The following is a 20,484-nucleotide window of genomic DNA, read 5'->3' as shown; positions in this document are numbered from 1 at the left end:
TTAATTTGTTTTATTAATTTTTTTATGAGCAGTGACACAAGAGGCTAAAATGAGTAATGGTAGTAATGTTTCATTTATACCATTTATTTCTGTCCAAATAGTATACATTCCCATTATAGTTCATGTATGTAACACACGCATGCACACACTTTATGTTATTTCACATTCAGTCATCCTCAAGCTGTTGCTCTGATTCTTTATGTCCTCTCTTGAGCGTCGATGGTGACGATGATGATGGGAGGCCCAGGATATGATGTGTGAATATCTCCATGGATATCTTCTCTGGGATCACACTCTCCAAAACGTATTCTTGGCTCACGTCTCCAAAAAAACACATATACAACAAAAAGTAATATTATATGTGAAAGTTTAACTATTGTAACCGTAGTATTTGTACATACTGTCAGTTTTAAAGAAGTCAACCTCAGGACTTTCCTCTTCTTTCACTTCAAAGAGACCTAACAGTGTCGTGAAACACTCTGCCAGCTCATCCTCTGTCATGGCTTCCCCTGTTTCAACATACCGGCAAATCAATTTTAAAAAATGTGGAGCGCATTCTATTCGTTGGGGGAGCAACCATATTGTGGCAAGGGGGTGTCCTCCCATGAGAACAAGGCAGTAGATGTCTATGAATTTGCCTGTCACAGAAAGTTCCACTAACCAAAGTGAAAAAGTCCACGCTGTGCAATATTTTTGTTTGTCAGTATAAATGTTAGTGAATGAAATGCATGTATAATATTATCCAGACAGCACTTACTTTGCACCATATATCCGCTTAGCACTGCCGCTCCCAGTCATTACTCTTGAATGTCACCCTTGGCAACAACCGCAAGCAAGTATTATCATAGACATCCTAACATTTATAATACATATGTAAAGACGCCTTCTTGAGTACAGTGACGCCCCGTGCAGCCATATTGAATGTGGCAAAGTGAAGCAAATTGTTATGATGCCTCATTGACTTGCTCCTTGGAAATGTATCATCGAGGCAAAACTCACCGGATTAATACCAAATTATTGCTTTTGATTGCGTTATGTAATACTGAGACAATTTTACAAATATTATTTGCCGATTTTATAGGTAATACAAAAGCCACATCCAATATGGCGGATGCGCTGACATATCGCTTCGACCGGGCCTCCCGGTTCAACCGTTGTCTGCTGCAGAAATTAAAAGGAGTGTGTGGCTTCCATGGAATCTTTTATGAAACGGATTGAAAGGGTTCTTCAGTTGCCGACACTAATGTAATTTGTCCCTCCTCAGTTGCCGTACAGTGACGCAGAGTAAGGCCGTGATTAGCTGTAGCTGTAGCAGATAAGACTGGCCGTCAATCAAACAAAAATGGCATCACTGTTTGTTTCTATTTAAATGGCTTAGTGATAAGCAACAATAGTAAAATAAAATAACAATAATAATAATAATAATAATAATAAAAAGTTTATTTTTAGAAATCAGTGCCTCAAATGGAGGGTGTGGGGGTTTACAAGCATCTTGGTGGGAGGGCACAGCCCCCTATAGCCCACCCTAGGTGATGGGTCTGGTTCCTTGAGAATGACGCAAGACGACAGGTCCATACAATTTTTGGTTCTGTGTTCGGGGTGGACCCTTCCATCATAATGCAAAACAACAAAAAGACAAATTCTGATATTCTTTTATTTTGGTTCTTTACTTCATATGTTAGTGAGTACGATACTTCCTGGTTCATTACCAAGATTATAAAACCATACCATTTCATATTGTATACCTCGGACCTGCAGGAGTTCCAGCATCTGGTCTCTGTGCAGAATGGGTTGTCCTGTGGGTCCGCCAGGCTCGCCGAGGACCTCAAAGGCTGTGGCCAGCTCGTCTGCCGAGATGCCAAAGGCTGGCCGGTGGTTGACGTAGAGTTTGATCAGCTCCTCCAAGTTGATATCCGTGATGTACTCTCCCGTTTCTGTGTACTGGCCCAACTTCACCTCGTTTAGCATGTCTTCAACCTGTTCAAAATACAATATAATACAGTGAACCTCTTTTCATTACATGGATCATGAGACCCACCCATGATAGGGGAAAGTCCATTACAGTTGAACATCAATTTAATGTACCCAGAACCAACGGAATTCAGATTTGACGGACAGAAAACAGTGTCCAGTCCATTCGATTACTCCCCTTTGCACAGTAACTGTCAAAGTCTGTTAGTTCCAGAATAAGCTGCTGTTATTTACCGGCGCTGCACTTGTATTTCCGGGTTATGCCACAGTTTTCACAGATGGACAGTAGACTAAAGCAGGCTACCAGACGTGCTAACTTGGCGGCCATGTTGGTCCCAGAAAATGTCATGGATAGCATGGACATTAGCTTGGATTCACCATAGGCACGCAGCTCAAAAAGTGTGTGTCGTATCTACCTATTCATATTTATGGACGTTGTTTAACAGAGCGAGGACTAGTTATGTAGTACGTGCAAATTTCCATTGAACATGCTATTTTTGGTACACGATATAGTTTTTTTTCGACAAGCTCTTAGCTATCTATAGTGAAGGAAGTTCGCTCATATTGCGTCTCATGTACGCGGCCAGCTGCATGCCATCAGCCCCGCCCACACTACTTAAATTTAACAGACAATCGGCTATAACGGACAATACCTCCTCCATAATAGTCCTTTCAATCAAGGTTCCATTGTGTATATATAAACAACTTTTTTTAAAATGTAGTTCTACACTTCCAACAAGCAAGTTTTAAAAGCATTTCATCTCATTTGAACACCCACACAATAATTACACATTAAATTTCGGCCACATAATTAGATACATTGTAAAAATACAACTTCTATTTTTTTGGGGATAAAACAGAAGTTTTAGTTGGAACTACTTTCAAATATAAATTATTGATATTCATAGCAACTATGTTAGTGTACAACAAAGCAAGCATGTTGTTTTCTCCAAAACAATTCGCAGAGTTCTTTTTACTTATTTCTTTTAGTTAGGGTGGCAATACAAGGGACAGCAGTTCTGTAAAGTCTTCTTCTTTGTTGTGAAATACGGGAAAGCCAATAGTATAAGAATAAGCAGCCATTTTGGATAGATTAGCCCTTCCGCATCTGACTGAAAAGGCTCGACGGCCGTGTCGCGATCTTTTTGGCATCCCTTGAAATAGTTCAACTGACAATATACAGTCTTCCTGTTGTTAATGTTAGTAGTTAATGTTAGTATAAGCAAGCATTAAAGTGACACAGAACAGAGAAAGTCCCTTCAGAATTTTTCAATTGGTTCCCATACCAGGAGTCAAACCCAGGTTGGGTGAAAAACAGAAGTCCTAACTGCTAGATCATATGGGATATATCAGAATTTTTCAATTGGTTCCCATATCGCATAGATAATGGTAGGAAACTGCCATGTTATTGTAAAATGCAAAGCGTACCTCTTCTTCTGTAGGGAAGTAGGCCAAAGCCCGCATGAGGGAAGGCAATTCCGTCAGTGGAATTTTGGGAGACAGCTGCCGCGTTTCCATGGACTCCAGTCCTTGATTGTGAATTTGGCAGTAATAGAAAAAGTCTTCGATTTCCTACAGTATAAAACATCACGGACAAATATTGCTGTATACGCAAATTATATTGCAAGTTACCAGAGCTGGGCATCGCCTAACCGCCACTGAGTTCCCGTCTGCATATTTAAACGACCCACGTGGTCCCAGTCCGTCCCTCGTCGGCGACAGCCAATCGGCGTCAAGAACGTAATCTTAGCATCACACACAGGCGCCGCACAAGCAGACACACCGCCAGACAAAGAAAAAAATTGAAACAAAAACAACTGACACACACACGTGCTGCGTGGTGATCGGTGAAATAAAAACTATATGGGGCCATGTCATTGTGTCTGTGGGTGCGCAAGGTACACAACACTGTTTTTGCTTTTTTTTCCTTACTCGGCAGCTTGTAAGGAGTGCGGCACCTGCGTGTGACGTGGCACAGGTTAAGTCCGTTCTCAATGCAGTTTGGCCGACTCGGACCGACTGGGACCACGTGGGTTGTTTAAATTTGCAGACGGCAACCCGGTGGCGGTTAGTGATGCCCAGCTCTGCAAGTTCCTCGGATATACCGGTTTCCCCCTAAAATAACTTCATGGTGAAATTTCGCACTCACCCTGTAAAATTCTCCATTCCTGCCTCCCTCTAAAAGAGTGTAATATGGCTCCAGCTCCTTTCCTCCCAAAGATGCCGCTCCCTCCAGGGCACTGCGCTCGCCGGAAAGAGCCAAAACATGCTCAAAATTCATACTGCGCAACAGGCTGCAACATTAGGTAGACCTACACACACAGTCCAGAGATCTCACAGGACAGGAGCTTCTCATATTTTGATATCAAGTTTGTCCACCCCAGATGAGGAACTCCATGCGTGAAAACTTTTGTTTTTTGGCTTATTGCGGCTTTTTTTGTGATACCACCACATATGGTGACTAGTGAGGAAACAGGTGTATGAACTATGAACACTTCCAATGATACCCATTTCTGTGCCTTTCTGTGACTCATCCAGTCCCTCTGCTGCAACCTTCTGATGGCCCTCTTGATAGTCTGAGATTAGTATACCGCTTCCCACTGAGAACATCCTGAAATTTCTTGAAACGTTTCTTTAAGTTCCACGCAAAGGTTACCTATAACTTATCTGCCACGACAGAACAGTGCAGTCAGGACCACCTGCAGTGAAAACAAACAGTCCGTCGTGGGAGGAGGCGAAGGCAGACACACCGGTCGGATGGCAGACCACAGCTTGGGACTTGTATGGGTTGCCATCCAGGGGCAGGATCTGTAGGCCAACCTGGAGGAAGAATGAGCAGGTCTCCTTTCACTTGGTCTTGGGTGATGAAAAGTGCAATTTGTATGCGCAATGAATTGACCTTATCCTCTGTGACGTACGCCATGTAATACGATCCGCTCTCGTTGTCGATGGACGTCGGCAAAATCCCGATTTTCTTAACGGGGCTTCCGTACGTGGGTCCGAGGAGGGTCTTTCTGATGGGAGTCAATCAGACAAAAGCGCTTATGTTTTCAGTGCCACATATCCTGTAGCCATAACCCTGCATAAACTGCTGCCTAATCTGCTGCCATCTCAGATTGCATTTTAATTCTGCCAATTTGTTATGATTTTTTACAGTGGTTTATTTATTCAGTTTTGTACTTTTTTATTCGGGGACCATCCCCCGAACAAGGCTAAAGATGGAAATTTCCCATGCGTTAAAACCTTTAAGATGAAATATTATTGACATTTTTATGATGTTCTATCATCTGTCCCTTTTTCAAAATGCATAAAATACACATTCATATTAACATAATTTATATTCTTTATATATGTACAGTATATATGTATTTATTTAGTACAATATTTCAACACGTTCATTTTATTTAAATTAAAATTGATTTCATATTTACATGTACTCATTTTCTCATTTTTTGTTGATTTATGTTTAATTCGTTGTACATTAAACTGTTTTTATTCCATATTGTATTTCCATTAATTTATTTAAACATGTACTCATTTGATTTATTTTATACTTTTATTACACATGCATTTATTTATGAATTTATTAACTTCATTTCTATTTTGTTTCATTAAAAAAGATGTGTTTTAAATCTATGTATAATTAACTGTAAATACATTACATGATTAATATTTTCTACATTTTTTAATTTCACATTTGTATTTGATTCTTTAATATTTATCTTTGAAAATATATGACTTTGTGTTTTATGTATTTGTTTTATTTCAATAAATGTTTTTTTATTCAAATGTATTATTTCATGTTTGATCTTTCGTTACATATCAGTTTCGTGACATATCATATCAACTGGGGTATTGTACATTTGTAGTATTTATTGCATTTAATAACTTATTTTATTCATCATTGATTTGATTTATTTCTCTTATTTTAACAGATATCTATTTAACCTTTACATATTCATTTTATATATATCGCTCACTCTGTATGTTTTGTTATTTTATCCCATCATTGCAATGTTTTTATGCATTTACGCAACATGGTTTTGCTGTCTTTATTTATTTAGACTAAAGATTTGTTGATATTCATGTTATTTTAGACAGTCTTTTTTTTAGGTCATTGTCTTGAATTTCAGTTCTGGGGAATCAATAAAAGATTATTTCTCAATCCTTGTACAAGGCAGTGATTCATGTCATCTTCAACACGCTTATCCTGCACAGGGTGGCAGGGAGGTGCTGGAGCCTTTCCATCTGACAATTGGCGGAAGACAGACTACACCCAGAACTGGTTGCCAGCCAGTTGCAGGGCACACACAGACACCGTCACTGAGCAGGAACCAATCCCACGCTGCCCGCACACAAGTCAGGCAAGCGTACCATCAGCGACTCGGGAGTGATTCAATTGCCGGGGAAAAAAAAATAGTGGTATTATTTGTTACCTGCACGTCTTGGACATGCTGTTGAAAAGCTTCATCTTGTATTGGTCCGAGGCGACCACCAGAAACTCCTCAGCGCTCAGTGGCGGGTACCAGGTCATGCACTTTGGCACCGCACTCTGCTCAAGGCGCTTGGAGCTCAGAATGACCAGCTGGCCCACGTCACTGCTCTCCACGTCGTACTCCACCTATTGATCCCAGGAGATGAGGTCTTCATGGTCTACTCTACACCAGCAGCCAACTGTGGTCAATTATTCAATAACATGACCAGATAAATATATTGTCGCTGTCCTGTGGAAAACACTTATCTCCAATTTTGCAAACTTTTTTAAATTTTCACATTAATGCGATGTCTGTAACTCGGAAACACCATTCATGTAAAAATAAAAAAAAAATAAAAAAATGGAGATAAGTGTTTTTCACATGACAGCGACGATATGTAAAATTGTGTCATTTTCTAATAGATTTTTTTTCATTACCTACAAAATTTCATCAACCAATTGAGGACTCACCAGCAGGCGGTCCACGCCCAGTGTAAACAGTCTGGGTTTGGCGCTGTCCTGCTGTACCCCAAACAGGAGGTCCGTAATTGGTTTGTAGTGGGAGCGGTACCTGCCCAAGTAGATCCACAGAGGCGGCTGCATGCGAAATAACGTCACCGCCTTCCCCACATCCTGAAGGGGACAACTTCACTTATTAAGTAATAAGTAAATTGCATACTTACAGTGCCATCAACAATTATTGGCACCCCGGGTTAAAAGCCTTAAAATAAATCACATTTTTATTGCAGAAGCATACTCTCATACTGAAAATGGTAGAAATGGTCTGACAGACACAGAATCAAGCTCCTCCAATGGCCATCTCAGTCCCCATACCTCAACCCCATTGAAACCCCTGTGGAGGGGGCTAAAGAGGAGAGGATCCAGGTCGCTGGATGATTTCGAGAGATTGTGCAAAGAGCACTGGTCAAAAAGCCCTCTTTCTGTAACCTCCCATCTTGTGGAACATTATAGGAGAAGATAGGTGGTGTTTTGATGGCAAAAGGGGATTGTACAAATAATTAATATCAGGGGTGCCAAAAATTGGGATACACATGATTTGATGTAAAAAAAATATTTCTGAAAAGGAGAGTCAACCCAAAAAATGTCTTTACAATAATATGTTGTATGTGCCCCTACTAATAAACACGGCATTCTGATTACAATCATTTTTCTGGAATATGAGTTAAGAACCACAAAATGTCATATATCACGGTTGCTCAGGGCTCAGGTAATGACCAATCACGGCTCACCTGTTTTCTGAAGCTGAGCTGATTGATTGTTACCTGAGCCCTGTGCCACTGTGATGATATTTTCAGTCAATAGCAAGTGAGCGAGAGAAGTGGAATGAGGGATATTAAATGAGTGATGAGATTAAATGTGAGATTATATGTGACAGAGATGAGACACAATCGTAAAATTGGGATACCAAGAGAAGAGATATAAGATCACATGAGATGTGAGATGCGATTGCAATTTGAGCGAGAGATGACAAAAGGGGTTGGATGAAAGATGAGATTCTATGTGAAATGCGAGGTTGGAAGAGAGATGAAAGGCGATTGGTTCGGTCAAAGGGTTGACAATATGCCCGTAAAAGGCAACTTACTGCAGTGGCAAGGTATCTGGAGTCGTGCGAAAAGCTCATGTGGCTGATGCTGTCTGGGGGGTAATCGAAACACTCCTTGGGATCGCTTTGTAGAGTGTCGGCATCCAAAAAGTGCACGGCTCCGCTCGCAAAACCGACCGCCAGGTAGCGTCCTGCTCAGGAACAAACATGTCAGCGTCCAATTCAAATCCAAATTTTAAACCGCATTCCAATTTATAATGCAAATGATGTTTTTCTCCGATTTCTCCAAATGTCACTCAGCATAATTTTCAAGTCATCAACTGTTTAGAGAATAATTTGAATGTTTTTAAACAGACCTCCCAACGATAATGGTATTCTTAAAATGCACTGTTCCAAATTATTATGTAAACAATTGTTTCAAGACATTTTATAGGATGTAAATGTATTTGGTATTTGTAGCATTAAGAGTTGTATTTGCTGAACGCAAAAGCTATTTCACCCCCACCCTCATAGACCTTTTGCTTAGCGATGCTTCCAAGGTTCTCAATAGGATTGATTGTCAGGGGAGGATTGGGGCCACACAAAATTTGTCTCCATTTCCACCCATAGCAGCCCATGATGCAGAGGAATTTCTTGTTTTATATAAAATGACCCAGCCTCTCTGGTTTGTATTGTGCAAAACAACCCAGAAAGTTGGGTCAAATTGACTAAAGTAGGGAGCGGTCCATTTTTGACCCATATTGGGTTATTTTTGAACCAACTGTTTTTAGAGTGACGTGGGAAACAAATCACTAGTGGGCCCTAGTCGATCTTCTAGTATGCTGAATTGTCTTACTAGCGAGGACAAATAGTGTACATGGAGCCACTCACACTCTAAAAACAGTTGGGTTAAAAATAACGCAATTTTGGGTCAAAAATGGCCGATCCACAACTTGGGTCAATTTGACCCAACTTTCTTGGTTGTTTTTGCAGAAAACAACCCCAAAATGGGTAGTTTTGAGAAAAGCAACCCCCCAAAATGGGCTGTTTTGTACAAAACAATGCAAGAAAGTGGGTCAAATTGACCCAATTTGTGTATCAATCCATTTTTGACCCAAAATTGTGTTATTTTTAACCCAATTCTTTTTAGAGTGCACCTTGAGGGTCAATGGTGACACACTGGATTTCTTTCTCTTTCTCCAAAACCGTTCTGCGTACGGTCCGCTTCTGCTGGTAGTCCCAAACTTTTAAAATGCCGCTGCAGTTGCCCATGACCACGGAGGGCTGTTTGGGATGGCAGGCCACAGCATGGAGAGGGTCGCAGTTCTCCTGCAGCAGGACCCGCCACGTGCCTCTTTCCACATTCACATGGATAACCACGGAGGTAGACGAGGACACCACAAAGTTCCTGCACAGTATGACAAAATATGAGCCGGAATACCAGCCGAGATAAAATTGTGTGAGATTACATCATAAATGACAAATGAGTTTACAGATGTGATGATGTATAAAATTAGTTTTGTGCTGACAGAAGTCCCACAATTTTTTTGACGTGGATGATGAACCTGCTCATTTGTAGATGAGATTAAAAAAAAGAATAGTAAATTAACCAGTTATATAAACAAATAAAGAAATAAGATATGATATTAAATATGATAAAAGGGAAATTGGATGAGGGATTAGAATGAGGTGTGAAAAATTAGATAAGAGGTGAAAAATGGGATTCAGATGAGAAAGGAATTGCACCAGATTGGAGAGGGATGAGAGTACATTTGGGATGGGAAATGAAATGAGAGCTAAATGCGAGAGATCAGATGATGAATATAAAAGAAATGACATGATGTGCAAAATGAGAGATTGATGATTGATTTATTGATGAGAGAAAAAAAATCTAATCACAGATGCAAGATATGACATGAGAGATAAATGATAGATGTGAAACTAGCAATGATGATGTGATTACCTGTGAAATGTACAATTAGACAACAGTTGAGATTATATTTGACATAAAATATTATGTGTGAATTGCGTAATTAGATGAGATTACATGCTTGTACTATTGTATTGTGTTGTTGTTGTTGTTGTTTCTTAGCTGGTGACTGAAGAGAACTTTTACCTGCCAAGTAGTGGCTTGGTATCCACGGTGCCGTCTTCCAGATATCCTCTATCAAACTCCTTAGAAAAGGAAATTGAGACAATTGGGCCCAGGTTCAATTGGGTGAACCAAGTTAGGAGCAGCATGTTTTCATCATAAAAGTTGACGTGTCCTCGCGTGTCCCCAGTCACAATGCAGCTGTCATGTAAAAGAAACATATGCTACTGGAGAATGCACTTTCTGTGTTTTGTGATCGATGACAATTATTACACATCTTGCCCTGAACTTATGTACTATTACTAATGAGAGCTTCTCAAATGTTAACATGCTAACAGTGGATATGGTAACATATAAATGAGAATAGGAAATCTTGAATGAATGCGATAACAATTTGGGACGGAATGGACACCTCTGTGTATTAGATTGGTCGGATTTCTTATACTCTGGGAAACTATGGTAGGTAAAAGTATCTTCATTAATTTGGAAATGTTGTCATGGATCTCATGAAATTTGGAAATATGTGGACATTTTGTCAATGTGGAAAATTATTTCCACGAATGGGCTGAACGTTTTGAAGTTGGAATGGTTTGAATCGGTTGAGAAATGCGGCAGTAGGACAGAATAATAATACAAATGCAAATGTGTGCATGTATCAAATAAAAAGATGAGTACTTACTAGTCTACCACAACTAGTACAGTGATTGGATGCTCCTGCAGAGAGATGATCTTCACATGGTCCCGGCTCAGTCTTTGGTTGGAGTCCAGGTCCTGCGTGAGCTCCCAGACCATGATGACGCCCGCTCTCGACGGGGTTATGATTCGGAGCTCTCTCCAGTGGAACACGGACGGACTCAGAGGCCCGCCTGCCAGTTTAGGGATTTTGCAGAACTCGGGCGTGGAATTGGGGAAGAGAGACGCGTTCAGTTCCAGGGTGGCTGCGTCGCCCAGCTGACAAGATGAAAGACGGAAAAATAAATAACAAATACATCATGAATAGTAATTACAATAAAAACAAAAAATTGAATTATGACCACAGTATGTTATGAGGATAACCGGCTCGAGTAATGGATGGACGGATGGATTATACATTGTCAAAAATGTTAATCTAGAAAATATAGAGGTAAAAGGATAAACATGAGTACTTTAAAGTGCACTTAAAACCTAACATAGCAGTAAATAATTTGAGGGTTTATTTAAATATCTATATATATATATATATATATATATATATATATATATATATATATATATATATATATATATATATATATATATATATATATATATAAATGGAGAAAATATGTATGATAAATGATGGATTAAAAAACATAGTGGCACAGTGTAAACAATTACCTTAATAACCTTTAGTGGAACATATTGCAAATTTCTTTGTGCCTGAAAAAAGAGGAACTTTTTATTACAAGAAACAATGGAGTTAAAATCGTGCAAAAACCTCTTAAACACACAAAACATGATTCACTCACACCCAACAATTCAGACAATTCATAAGAAATGTACCTATAAAACAAACACATCCTGCTTCAGAAACAAATGTTGTCTTTCAAGTACAAAAAATATCCTTGAAGTACAAAGTAAAATCTTTCAAGTACAAAAAAAATCCCTCAAGTACAAAAAAAAAAATCCTTCACATACAAAAAAGCAATTCTACAACTATGGAAAATGGTCATTGATTAAGCTTCTCGCAATAAGCAGCCAACAGGTGTCTGAGGAGAAACTTTAGCGGTATCCACGGGCAACGTTTTTTTGTACGTGAGGGCGGTAGACAAGAATTTACATTGCACTTAAAGGATATTGTTGGGGAAGATTTTTTTCTTTGTATATGTAAAACATGCTGTATTTGTTTCAGAAGCAGGATGTATTTGTTTGATAGCCATATTTCCTATGTGCAAAACAAAATGCATTAGTTTGTGAATGATGTTTTGTATTTGCAAAGCACACTGAGTTTGTTTGTGAATTGTTGGGTGTGAGTAAATCATGTATTGTGTAAGTGAGGTTTTGGCATGATTTTAACTCCTTAAGAAACACTCTTACGGTGGAATTAACTCATTCACTGACAGACATTTAGAGACCCACTTTTACCCTAACGTTTGAAAAATGTTGAAAAAAAATATAAATCGATTCCTGGGATTGAATGGCTGGACTGTGAAAAGACAAATAAATACGTCAATGGCAGTGAATGAGTTAATGGAACAACGGTGCAGCTTGAATTTATATAACGTTCTCCAGTGGCCACACCTCTTAATTTGTATTTATTTTTTTGGGATAGTGGTGGACCAGATCAAACCGGCCACTACTCACCGTACTGTAAAACAACACTTGGCTTTCACTGCTGCTCAGCAACTGAGTGCTATTGTTTGGGTTAAAAATGATGTGATTCTGCAAAACAAGTCAATATTGGAGCATTTGTTCATGTTATTTGACTGAATGCAGAAGTGTGTGCAAGGTGATGATTGGCTTCAATTGGACTTACTTGATAACCGTATTCAGGGCTCAGCTCTGTGAGCCAGAGCGGTTCATGGGACTCGTTGGTCCAATCCCAGATACACACACACTGTGGGAAACAGCACTTTGATCACTGAAAGTTCAAAGCTATTCATTCAAAACTATTCACTATCCACCCAGTCCACCAGAACTGATAGAGAGCACCAATTTTTACTCACTTGAGCTCGCTCATTCCCAAGTGTCACCAGCTGTTTGGCGTCCCCCGAAAACGCGATGGCAATGACTCCCCCGTTGGGATGGCAGTCAAACAACGTGTGCACAGGAATGCTGAAACGTTCCAAACATATCATCATATTAGGGTTGTGCAATTCAACTTTTTTTCCAGACCGATGACTGTACGAGTATTCACTCTTTGACTACTTACCATGACAGAGTACAGATACCTCTAATACTTCCTGTATTAAAATTTCATTAAACCCAAGGACAAAAAATTGTGACACAAAGACATTTCTTTCTGACGCAGTTGTGTCAAAACCGCCGCAGTATAGTAAGCAGACTTCCTCAATTTGTTTGTGATAAGTATTGGTGGTGGTATCGGCAGCCTCCATGAGCCCTCGATACCTTAAAATTACGTCGGTATTGTCCCAATACCGTTACTTGGTATCGGTAGTCTCCAATCTCCATATCATATCATATCATATCATTTCATATCATATCATATCATATCATATCATATCATATCATCAGAAGTACATTTGTGTGTAGTGTTTTTTTTAAAAATAGTTTTTCACAGTATACATCCAATTTAGTGTTATCACCGTCAGTGTAGTACCAGATTGTGCTGCAACATACCTACAGCACTGAGTTCTACTGGAAGCAAGGCTATCATAGTTAGTCATGTCATGTCATCTTCAACACCGCTTATCCTATACAGGGTCACGGGGAGGTGCTGGAGCCTATCCCAGGTGACTATGGGCGAAATGCGGACTACACCCTGAACTGGTCGCCAGCCAGTCGCAAGGCACACACAGACATCGTCACTGAGCGGGAACCGATCCCACGCTGCCCGCACACAACTCAGCCGCGTGTACCACTACACCATCAGCGACGTTATCATTGTTAACGAGAAGGAATTCAATAACTAAAACTAAAATTGAAAAAACATTTTCGTAAACAAAATCCAAATTAGTTTTCAAAAACAAATGACAACTGACTGAAACGACATTTTTTGTTTATAAAATTAACTAAACTATGGTTATAGCAAAAATGACCTTTGTTTTCATCTTTGTCAATTAATTTCATACATGAGCTTTGGAGTTCATTTAAAATGTATTTATTTCATTGTTTGCTTGCTTTAAGGTAGCAGACTTTTGGTCAACATATTAATCTTATTAATCTTTTTTTAAATCGTTCAGATCCATTTGTCACTTATAGTATTCTTATTTCCTCAATGTGATGCTATATGATGCACTCCATTTTCTTGACAATGAGTGAGAAAACATTACAAAGTTTGGTATAATAAGTCTAAATGTGTTGAAAGCAAACGAGTGTGTTTATTGTGGTATGCTGCAAACTTATAGAACATAACTACCCAGAGTATGAATCCCACAGTATGACAGTGCTTTTCTCATTCTGGTCTGCCGTTGCAATCCAGCGTCTGTCTTCACTGACGCACATACATGAAATGGGGGAGCAGTGACCCTGAAAAATATCAAATGAACTTGCTTTTTTTTGTGTGTGTTGTTGTTGTTAAATCCCATTTTTTTTTCTTATTACCTGGAGTATGTGCTGGGAGTTGGTGGTGTGGTTGTAAAGGATCCCGACGTGAGCTCCAGCATAGAGGAAGACCAGCTGACTGTGGTCTTGCAGAACATACACGGGAAGGGAGGAATTCACCCCAGAAACCCAATCAAGTGACTAGATGATGGGTGAATGGACAGCACACTTGAGGATATATTTTACTGTATATATATTTGACTTTTTACACAGTGGTACCTTGACTAACTACTGCAGTTCTAAAGCTTGGTGAGAGAAAGAACCATTCCCTCCATGTACTCATGTTTCAGATCAATTTTACTCATTGAAATGAATTGAAATGCCATTAATCCGTAACAGCGCCCCAAAACACCACATCTCTTTGTTATTGCATGTTTTTAAATAAATGAAAATAGCACAGTTTTGTATAAAAATATGACAAAACAATATAAAATAGAATGTGGCGTATTAGCTGGTTTTATAAAGTGTAGTTCAGGTACACTCTTAAAACTACTGGGTTAAGAGTAACCCAAATTGGGTGAACTAGCTAATCATGTGCTTGGTCCAAAGTGGACCAACCCAATGCTCGGTTATTCATAACCTGCAGATTGGGTTGAGGATTTAACCAAACACATTGGGTCAAGATTTTGATCCAACAAGGACCTATCCATAGTGATGAGTTAAAGCTATCAAGAAATTGGTTACCACAGTCTTAAAACTGCTGGGTCAAAATAATCAAATTTTGGTCAAAAATTGGACCAACCTGCTACTTTTGTGAATTTGACCCAACGTTTTGTATAAAACAACCATCTTTGTACAAAACAACCAAAAGTTGGATCAAATTCACCCAAGTAGCATGTCGGTCCATTTTTATTTATTTTTTTATTTTTTTTTACTTTATTTTATTTTCCTATTAAGGGTGCAGGTTGTCAGTATAACCGTGGTTGAAAATAATACACATTTTATTCCCAACATTTTTGAAGAAAAAGAAACAACTTTTAATACTGCTGCCCGCCTCAGAAGTCAAAGTCCCACTGCATTCAACAATACATTTACTTACCAATGCATGTGATCTACTGTGTGTAGTCTCCTGTGTGAACAGGGTTTCTCTGGTTGCAGTGTAGACTTGAGACTCCCTGTTTCGTCTTAGTTTATCAATGTCACTCACATGACTTTTTGGGGGGGTCTCGGGACCCTGTGCTTCAGACATTTTACCTGTAAAACAAAATGTACTAAATGTCATTGGAAGAGAAAACTTGCTGGGTTGTTGATGCTCCACACTAGACCTTGGGAAATTATTGAAAATGACTAACAGAGCATACAGGACACAAAAACTACTGCTGGGTTGTTGCCCTTGTAACTCTGCCACTGGACTGGCCTGTCTCCTGCTATCTCGTCTGCACTCTTGTTGAAATTTGTAAGGTAATAAAACTAGATTGACAAGGCTTTACCTGGGTTTTAATGTTTTTCTACCACTTGGCAGATTCATTGCTTTATGGTTGCACAGTAGTTTAATAATTAAAATCATGTAGACCAGTGGTTCTCCAGTGTAATACAGGTGTAAAAATGTAAAGATACACCTATGTGGACTGGTCAAAACGTCATGTCATCTTCCAAACCGCTTATCCTACATAGGGTCGCAGGGAGTTGCTGGAGCCTATCCCAGCCGTCAATGGGCAAAGGCAGACTACACTCCGAACTGGTCGCCAGCCAGTCGCAGGGCACACATAGACACTGTCACTGAGCGGGAATCGATCCCACGCTGCCCGCACACAACTCAGGCGTGTGTACCACTACACTATCAGTGGACATCTGGTCAAAACGTCAAAAGAAAAATACCTTAGTTAATAGTTAATATTTTCTCCCAAACTATGTGGGGTAGGAAAGTGATTCTGGTTGATGAACTGTCTTGGCTAGCTACTCTTTCTTAAAAAGTTTAAACAAAATCCATCCATTATCTATACCGCTTATCCTCACAAGGGTTGCGGGAGTGCTGGAGCCTACCCCAGGGTTGGTTGCCAGCCAATCGCAGGGCACACAGAGACAAAGGGACATAGGGGCAATTTAGAGTGTCCAATCAACCTTACATGTATGTTTTTGGTATGTGGGAGGAAACCGGAGTACCCAGAGAAAACCCACGGAGGCACGGGAAGAACATGCAAACTCCACAAAGGAAGGCCGGGGCTGGATTCGAACCCACGACCTCTGCACTGTGAGGCGGACGTGCAAACCAGTCGACCACGGTGCCGCTTAAAGAAAGTCCATGTTTTTCAAATCACGCAATGCTTTTTAGCGCAAGCTTTTGGGAAATTATTTATATTTAAATAGTGAAGTTTGATGTATAATTCGTCATTAAAATTTTTATTATGACTGTATATTGTCATAATACGTATTATTATTTCACCGTTGTTATTCCTTACCAGAAAGTGGCAAACTGTGAATTCCGAAAGGAAAATGTATTGAAGGAGAATTAACACATCAATTACACTCAATTCAATAATAATAATAATAATAATAATAATAATAATAATAATAATAATAAAGTTATATTCATCCTACTGAGAATTGCCAAGCTTTCATAGAAAACTATCACTGTTAAACTCAAAATCACCTGGTTACCACGTTACAGCTGCGACGTAAAATGACCACACTCGTCGTCATAAAGATTCACTTATTAGTTGAATTGAGATGTTTCTCGAGGGAGCAATAACCAATCAGTCATATTATTAAATCAGCACCAAGCTTTAGAAGTCGTTTCCACACCGTTGCCCAGATACCGTCAAACCAAACATGTTGTCCAATCATTTCAAATTAAAAGCATTGTACCTTAAAACTTGAATATAAACTGCCAAAATCATGTTTAACTGCCATTAAAAGAATACATTTTGCTGATATATTTGTGTTACCGTATATTTGCGGATTAAAAGTGGAGTATTTGTTGCTACTGTTGCCATGATACTTTATTCTGAAACTCCCAAATTGGCCATAATGTTGGATCACTGGCGTAGTATGCCTTTGTGACTTCCGACCCTGTAGAGAAATCTTGCAACTTTGGTTGGATACGTCAGCGGCTCTGCCATATTGAATGTGTCAAATGTGCCCACTGATGTCAGTCAATGGACTGAACTTCATAAAGTGACAAACTAACTTAACAGAGGTGGGCATTCCTCAATGCTTTAACAGAGGTGGACATTCATCAATGCTTTAGTCCATCTATTAGTTCCCGTCTATATTTCAAGCCCGACCGGTCGGTCAGAGTCAGCCAAACGGCGTTGAGAATGGACTTAATTACCGGTACCAAGTCACACGCAGGTGCTACACTCCTGACATGCAGCCAGATACATAAAAAAAATAAAACAGTAATGTTTACCTTTCGGTCAAACAGACACAATGACATATGCCCAATATTGTTTTTATTTCACCGATCACCACACTATGCGTGTGTCTGCTGTTTTTTGTTGTTGTTTTTTTTAAAGCATCTATCTATCTATCTATCTATCTATCTTGCGTCTTTTATATCTCACGCTGCTTCAGCAGTCCTTGCCGCTATACATTTATATGTTTCAAGGTACGCTCGCCCATTTACTACCGATGTGGCCCGCCGCTTTGTTTAATTCGAGGTCTCTATCTTGCTGCTTATATATCTTCGTTTCGAGCTACCCATGCGCACAGTTGATAGTGCTGACTAATATTTTTGCCCTGAATTTTGTTTTTCAGGTAAAACCTCTTCTCAACTCTCAGCAATCAATTGGAACCACAGAGGCAAATTGTTTGATAAGAGTCATTAATGATAAATTAAGTCGTAAATCGACCTTTGGCTATAGTGTGCATTCAGTTAGAAGTTTTTTTGTTTATAAGTCCCAGGCGGAAATTGTACCTGTAAGAACTATTCTTGGAAGCAATTTAGCAGGCCTTCGGATTACTGCCACCGCCCGCCAATTTCTAAAGTTGATGGTTGCAGTTGTTTGTTGCTTATGATTGTGCTTTAATTTCGGAAGAAAGGTGAGACTAGACATTCATGTTATATGTTTATTACAAAGCCATGGTTTTATCATTACTATTCGTACGGTACATCTTTATGAGTTAGCAACTACCCAAGATTGAAGCTCCAACTGTCAGGGCAGAAACATGAGATTGTCGAACAAACTATACTGTTTATTGTGTGTTAGCTTCCCAAAGAAGCGGCGATGTGGAACGACGTGGAGCTTTTGGTCAACGAGGATTCGGGCACTGTCCGCTTTGGCAATGTGTCGGCAGAGGAGAATGGCAGTAGCTTGTACCAGGTGGACACACTGGTCAAGGTGTCCTCGAGCGAGGTAAATATTGGACAGGGGGTCCCCGATATGCGACCATTTGCAGGTCCTACGACGATGACGTTGCCAATGCTATCACCAGCAGACGTTACCAACACCACACGACATAGGCGGAAAAAAACCCATCTTACTTGTGTGTTTCATATACTGTACAGCGAACCAACAAACATTCGAGGTTCGGATGTCATTGATACTCTAATTAGGCCGAATTAATGAAAGTATTGCTTTGGCACAATCTTGTGGCATCTTAGTGGCAAGGAAATATTTTGGTGCAGTGACTTGAGTTGAACAGTTCGACAAAAATGTGCTTGCCGCCATCTTTTGGCACCTAAAGGCAATTAAAAGATGCGTTATTTACCTGTGTTTTTCACTATTTGTGGTACATACCAACCGCTAATAGTAGAGGTTCACTTACTGTAGACGGACAATTTTTCCTTTATAGTCTGGCACAACACACAACAAATTCACCACAAATAATTCTTGTCGGTGACATCATCAAACAATTCTCTCTTATAGCAACGTGGAATGGCTTCACAAATTTATGCTAACATTGCAAAAAAAAAAAAAAACACTTGTAGACCATTGAATATAAAATAAAAACGTTGTTACTTGAAATCTTGAAATGTCACATGGGCCCGTAAATCGAGGACCCCCTTATTGAACATTTTAGCTGTGGTTAGACACTGAGCCACCTTTGCTGAGATAATCAAGGCCCCCAAATCTTACTTTCCCTCACAGATGCATTCAGACCCTCATCTCTATTCCATCAGTGGAAGCAGCTGGAGCGTTCTTGTTGTCGATAAGACAGTCATCCTCTTCGACCAGAGCTACCAGAATGTTCTGCTGCTGATTCACTTTGGTATGAAATTCACAACAACAAGTCACATCAGTTCTTTGTTTCAGATGCAAAGATGAAATGAACAGAGAATGTCATTTTCTGGACTATTTTGTTTCACAAGGGTTCTTGACACTGTTATTCTTTTGTAATTCATTTTCTGACACTATGGTACCTCCCTCCTCAAACACCTGTACTGTGATACTGGTTGACTTCCAAGTTGTTCTCATTTCAACACACACTTCGGTCTTGTATAGTTTTTTTTCATAATATGCTTTCTCAATATAATATAATATAAAATAAAATATATATATCATTTTTTTTCCTGTTCCCTAGAAAGTGACGTGGACGTCATCGATGTGTGCCTGGAGGGACAATTTGTGCTGGTGTGCGAAAGAAATGGCAACCTGCACTTGATCTTTGTTCCACAAAAGAGAATAATCCTCACCAAAGTATGACTTTTTTTCTCCTCCACGTTGTTGCATAATATTAGGAATTCAAAGTGGCCATATGGTGTTTTTAACAGCCTGTATACTAATACAATGGTGCTAAGAATTAGCATCGGAGTCGATATGTTATAACCCTTTAAACAACAAATTATTTGAACACAAACAATAGGGCAACACTTGTAGACAGATAATGTAACAATAAGCACAGGCCTTCCGCTGCGAGAGTACGGCGAATATTACCGCAGATGACTGTGGACTCTCGGGGCTGTGATCGTCTGCATGTAAATCTGCATACCGGCATTCTGCCATGTGGCCAAGGCACACAAAGCAGAAGGAGCGGCAAAAAAGGGTCAAGTGCCCAGCTCTGATTATAACGTGGACCTGTTTTACATTGTGAAAAAAACTGCAAAATATGTCTTCTTTAAGCAGAATGTTGGTTTTCACTGATGTCTTGTGTTTTGGAAAGGCTTTGGTCGTTAACCCAAGCAGCGGCGACAAGAAAACTTATCGCGCTGTCATCACAGAGGAAAACAAGGTGTCACAAGGTAAATTGCAAGGTTCATAAAACTGTGGGAAGGGGCTCAAA

The 20,484-nt window shown here is 39.6% G+C and overlaps 2 protein-coding genes across 4 annotated transcripts in view; one reads left to right on the top strand and one right to left on the bottom strand.

The window, feature by feature from the left end:
* Positions 1 to 97: 97 nt before the first annotated feature.
* On the bottom strand, positions 98 to 17,066 carry cfap251 (cilia and flagella associated protein 251). Of its 2 annotated transcripts, none has more exons than XM_086030607.1 (21): positions 16,913 to 17,066; positions 15,362 to 15,516; positions 14,323 to 14,463; positions 14,138 to 14,247; positions 12,765 to 12,873; positions 12,575 to 12,655; positions 12,403 to 12,480; positions 11,437 to 11,478; positions 10,760 to 11,031; positions 10,105 to 10,281; positions 9,146 to 9,396; positions 8,049 to 8,200; positions 6,917 to 7,078; positions 6,408 to 6,592; positions 4,871 to 4,985; positions 4,628 to 4,791; positions 4,121 to 4,211; positions 3,400 to 3,543; positions 1,746 to 1,977; positions 402 to 509; positions 98 to 321 (listed from the first exon to the last, which is right to left on the bottom strand). In XM_086030607.1, exons 2-21 carry the CDS (start codon positions 15,509 to 15,511, stop codon positions 167 to 169), a joined length of 2,919 nt encoding a protein of 972 aa, XP_085886733.1. In that variant the 5' UTR covers positions 15,512 to 15,516; positions 16,913 to 17,066; the 3' UTR covers positions 98 to 166. The 2 variants fall into 2 exon arrangements, with proteins under 2 accessions (XP_085886733.1, XP_085886734.1); XM_086030608.1 differs by lacking the exon at positions 16,913 to 17,066 and adding an exon at positions 16,722 to 16,813.
* Positions 17,067 to 18,173: 1,107 nt separating this feature from the next.
* kntc1 (kinetochore associated 1) overlaps positions 18,174 to 20,484 on the top strand; it is a 35,966-nt gene continuing 33,655 nt past the window's right edge. For both annotated transcript variants that reach the window (XM_086031431.1, XM_086031432.1), the window contains exons 1-5: positions 18,174 to 18,303; positions 18,471 to 18,617; positions 19,353 to 19,473; positions 19,786 to 19,901; positions 20,365 to 20,443. In XM_086031431.1, coding sequence (XP_085887557.1) covers positions 18,489 to 18,617; positions 19,353 to 19,473; positions 19,786 to 19,901; positions 20,365 to 20,443 — 445 coding nt within the window. In that variant the 5' untranslated portion in view covers positions 18,174 to 18,303; positions 18,471 to 18,488. The remainder of the gene's footprint in view (positions 18,304 to 18,470; positions 18,618 to 19,352; positions 19,474 to 19,785; positions 19,902 to 20,364; positions 20,444 to 20,484) is intronic.

Source organism: Filicampus tigris, chromosome 5 (assembly GCF_054856515.1).
Source record: "Filicampus tigris isolate MCC_2025a chromosome 5, RoL_Ftig_1.0, whole genome shotgun sequence".
Lineage (NCBI taxonomy): Eukaryota > Metazoa > Chordata > Actinopteri > Syngnathiformes > Syngnathidae > Filicampus > Filicampus tigris.
The sequence above is the reverse complement of the archived record's forward strand: the minus strand, read 5'-3'. Positions and strand labels throughout refer to the sequence as shown.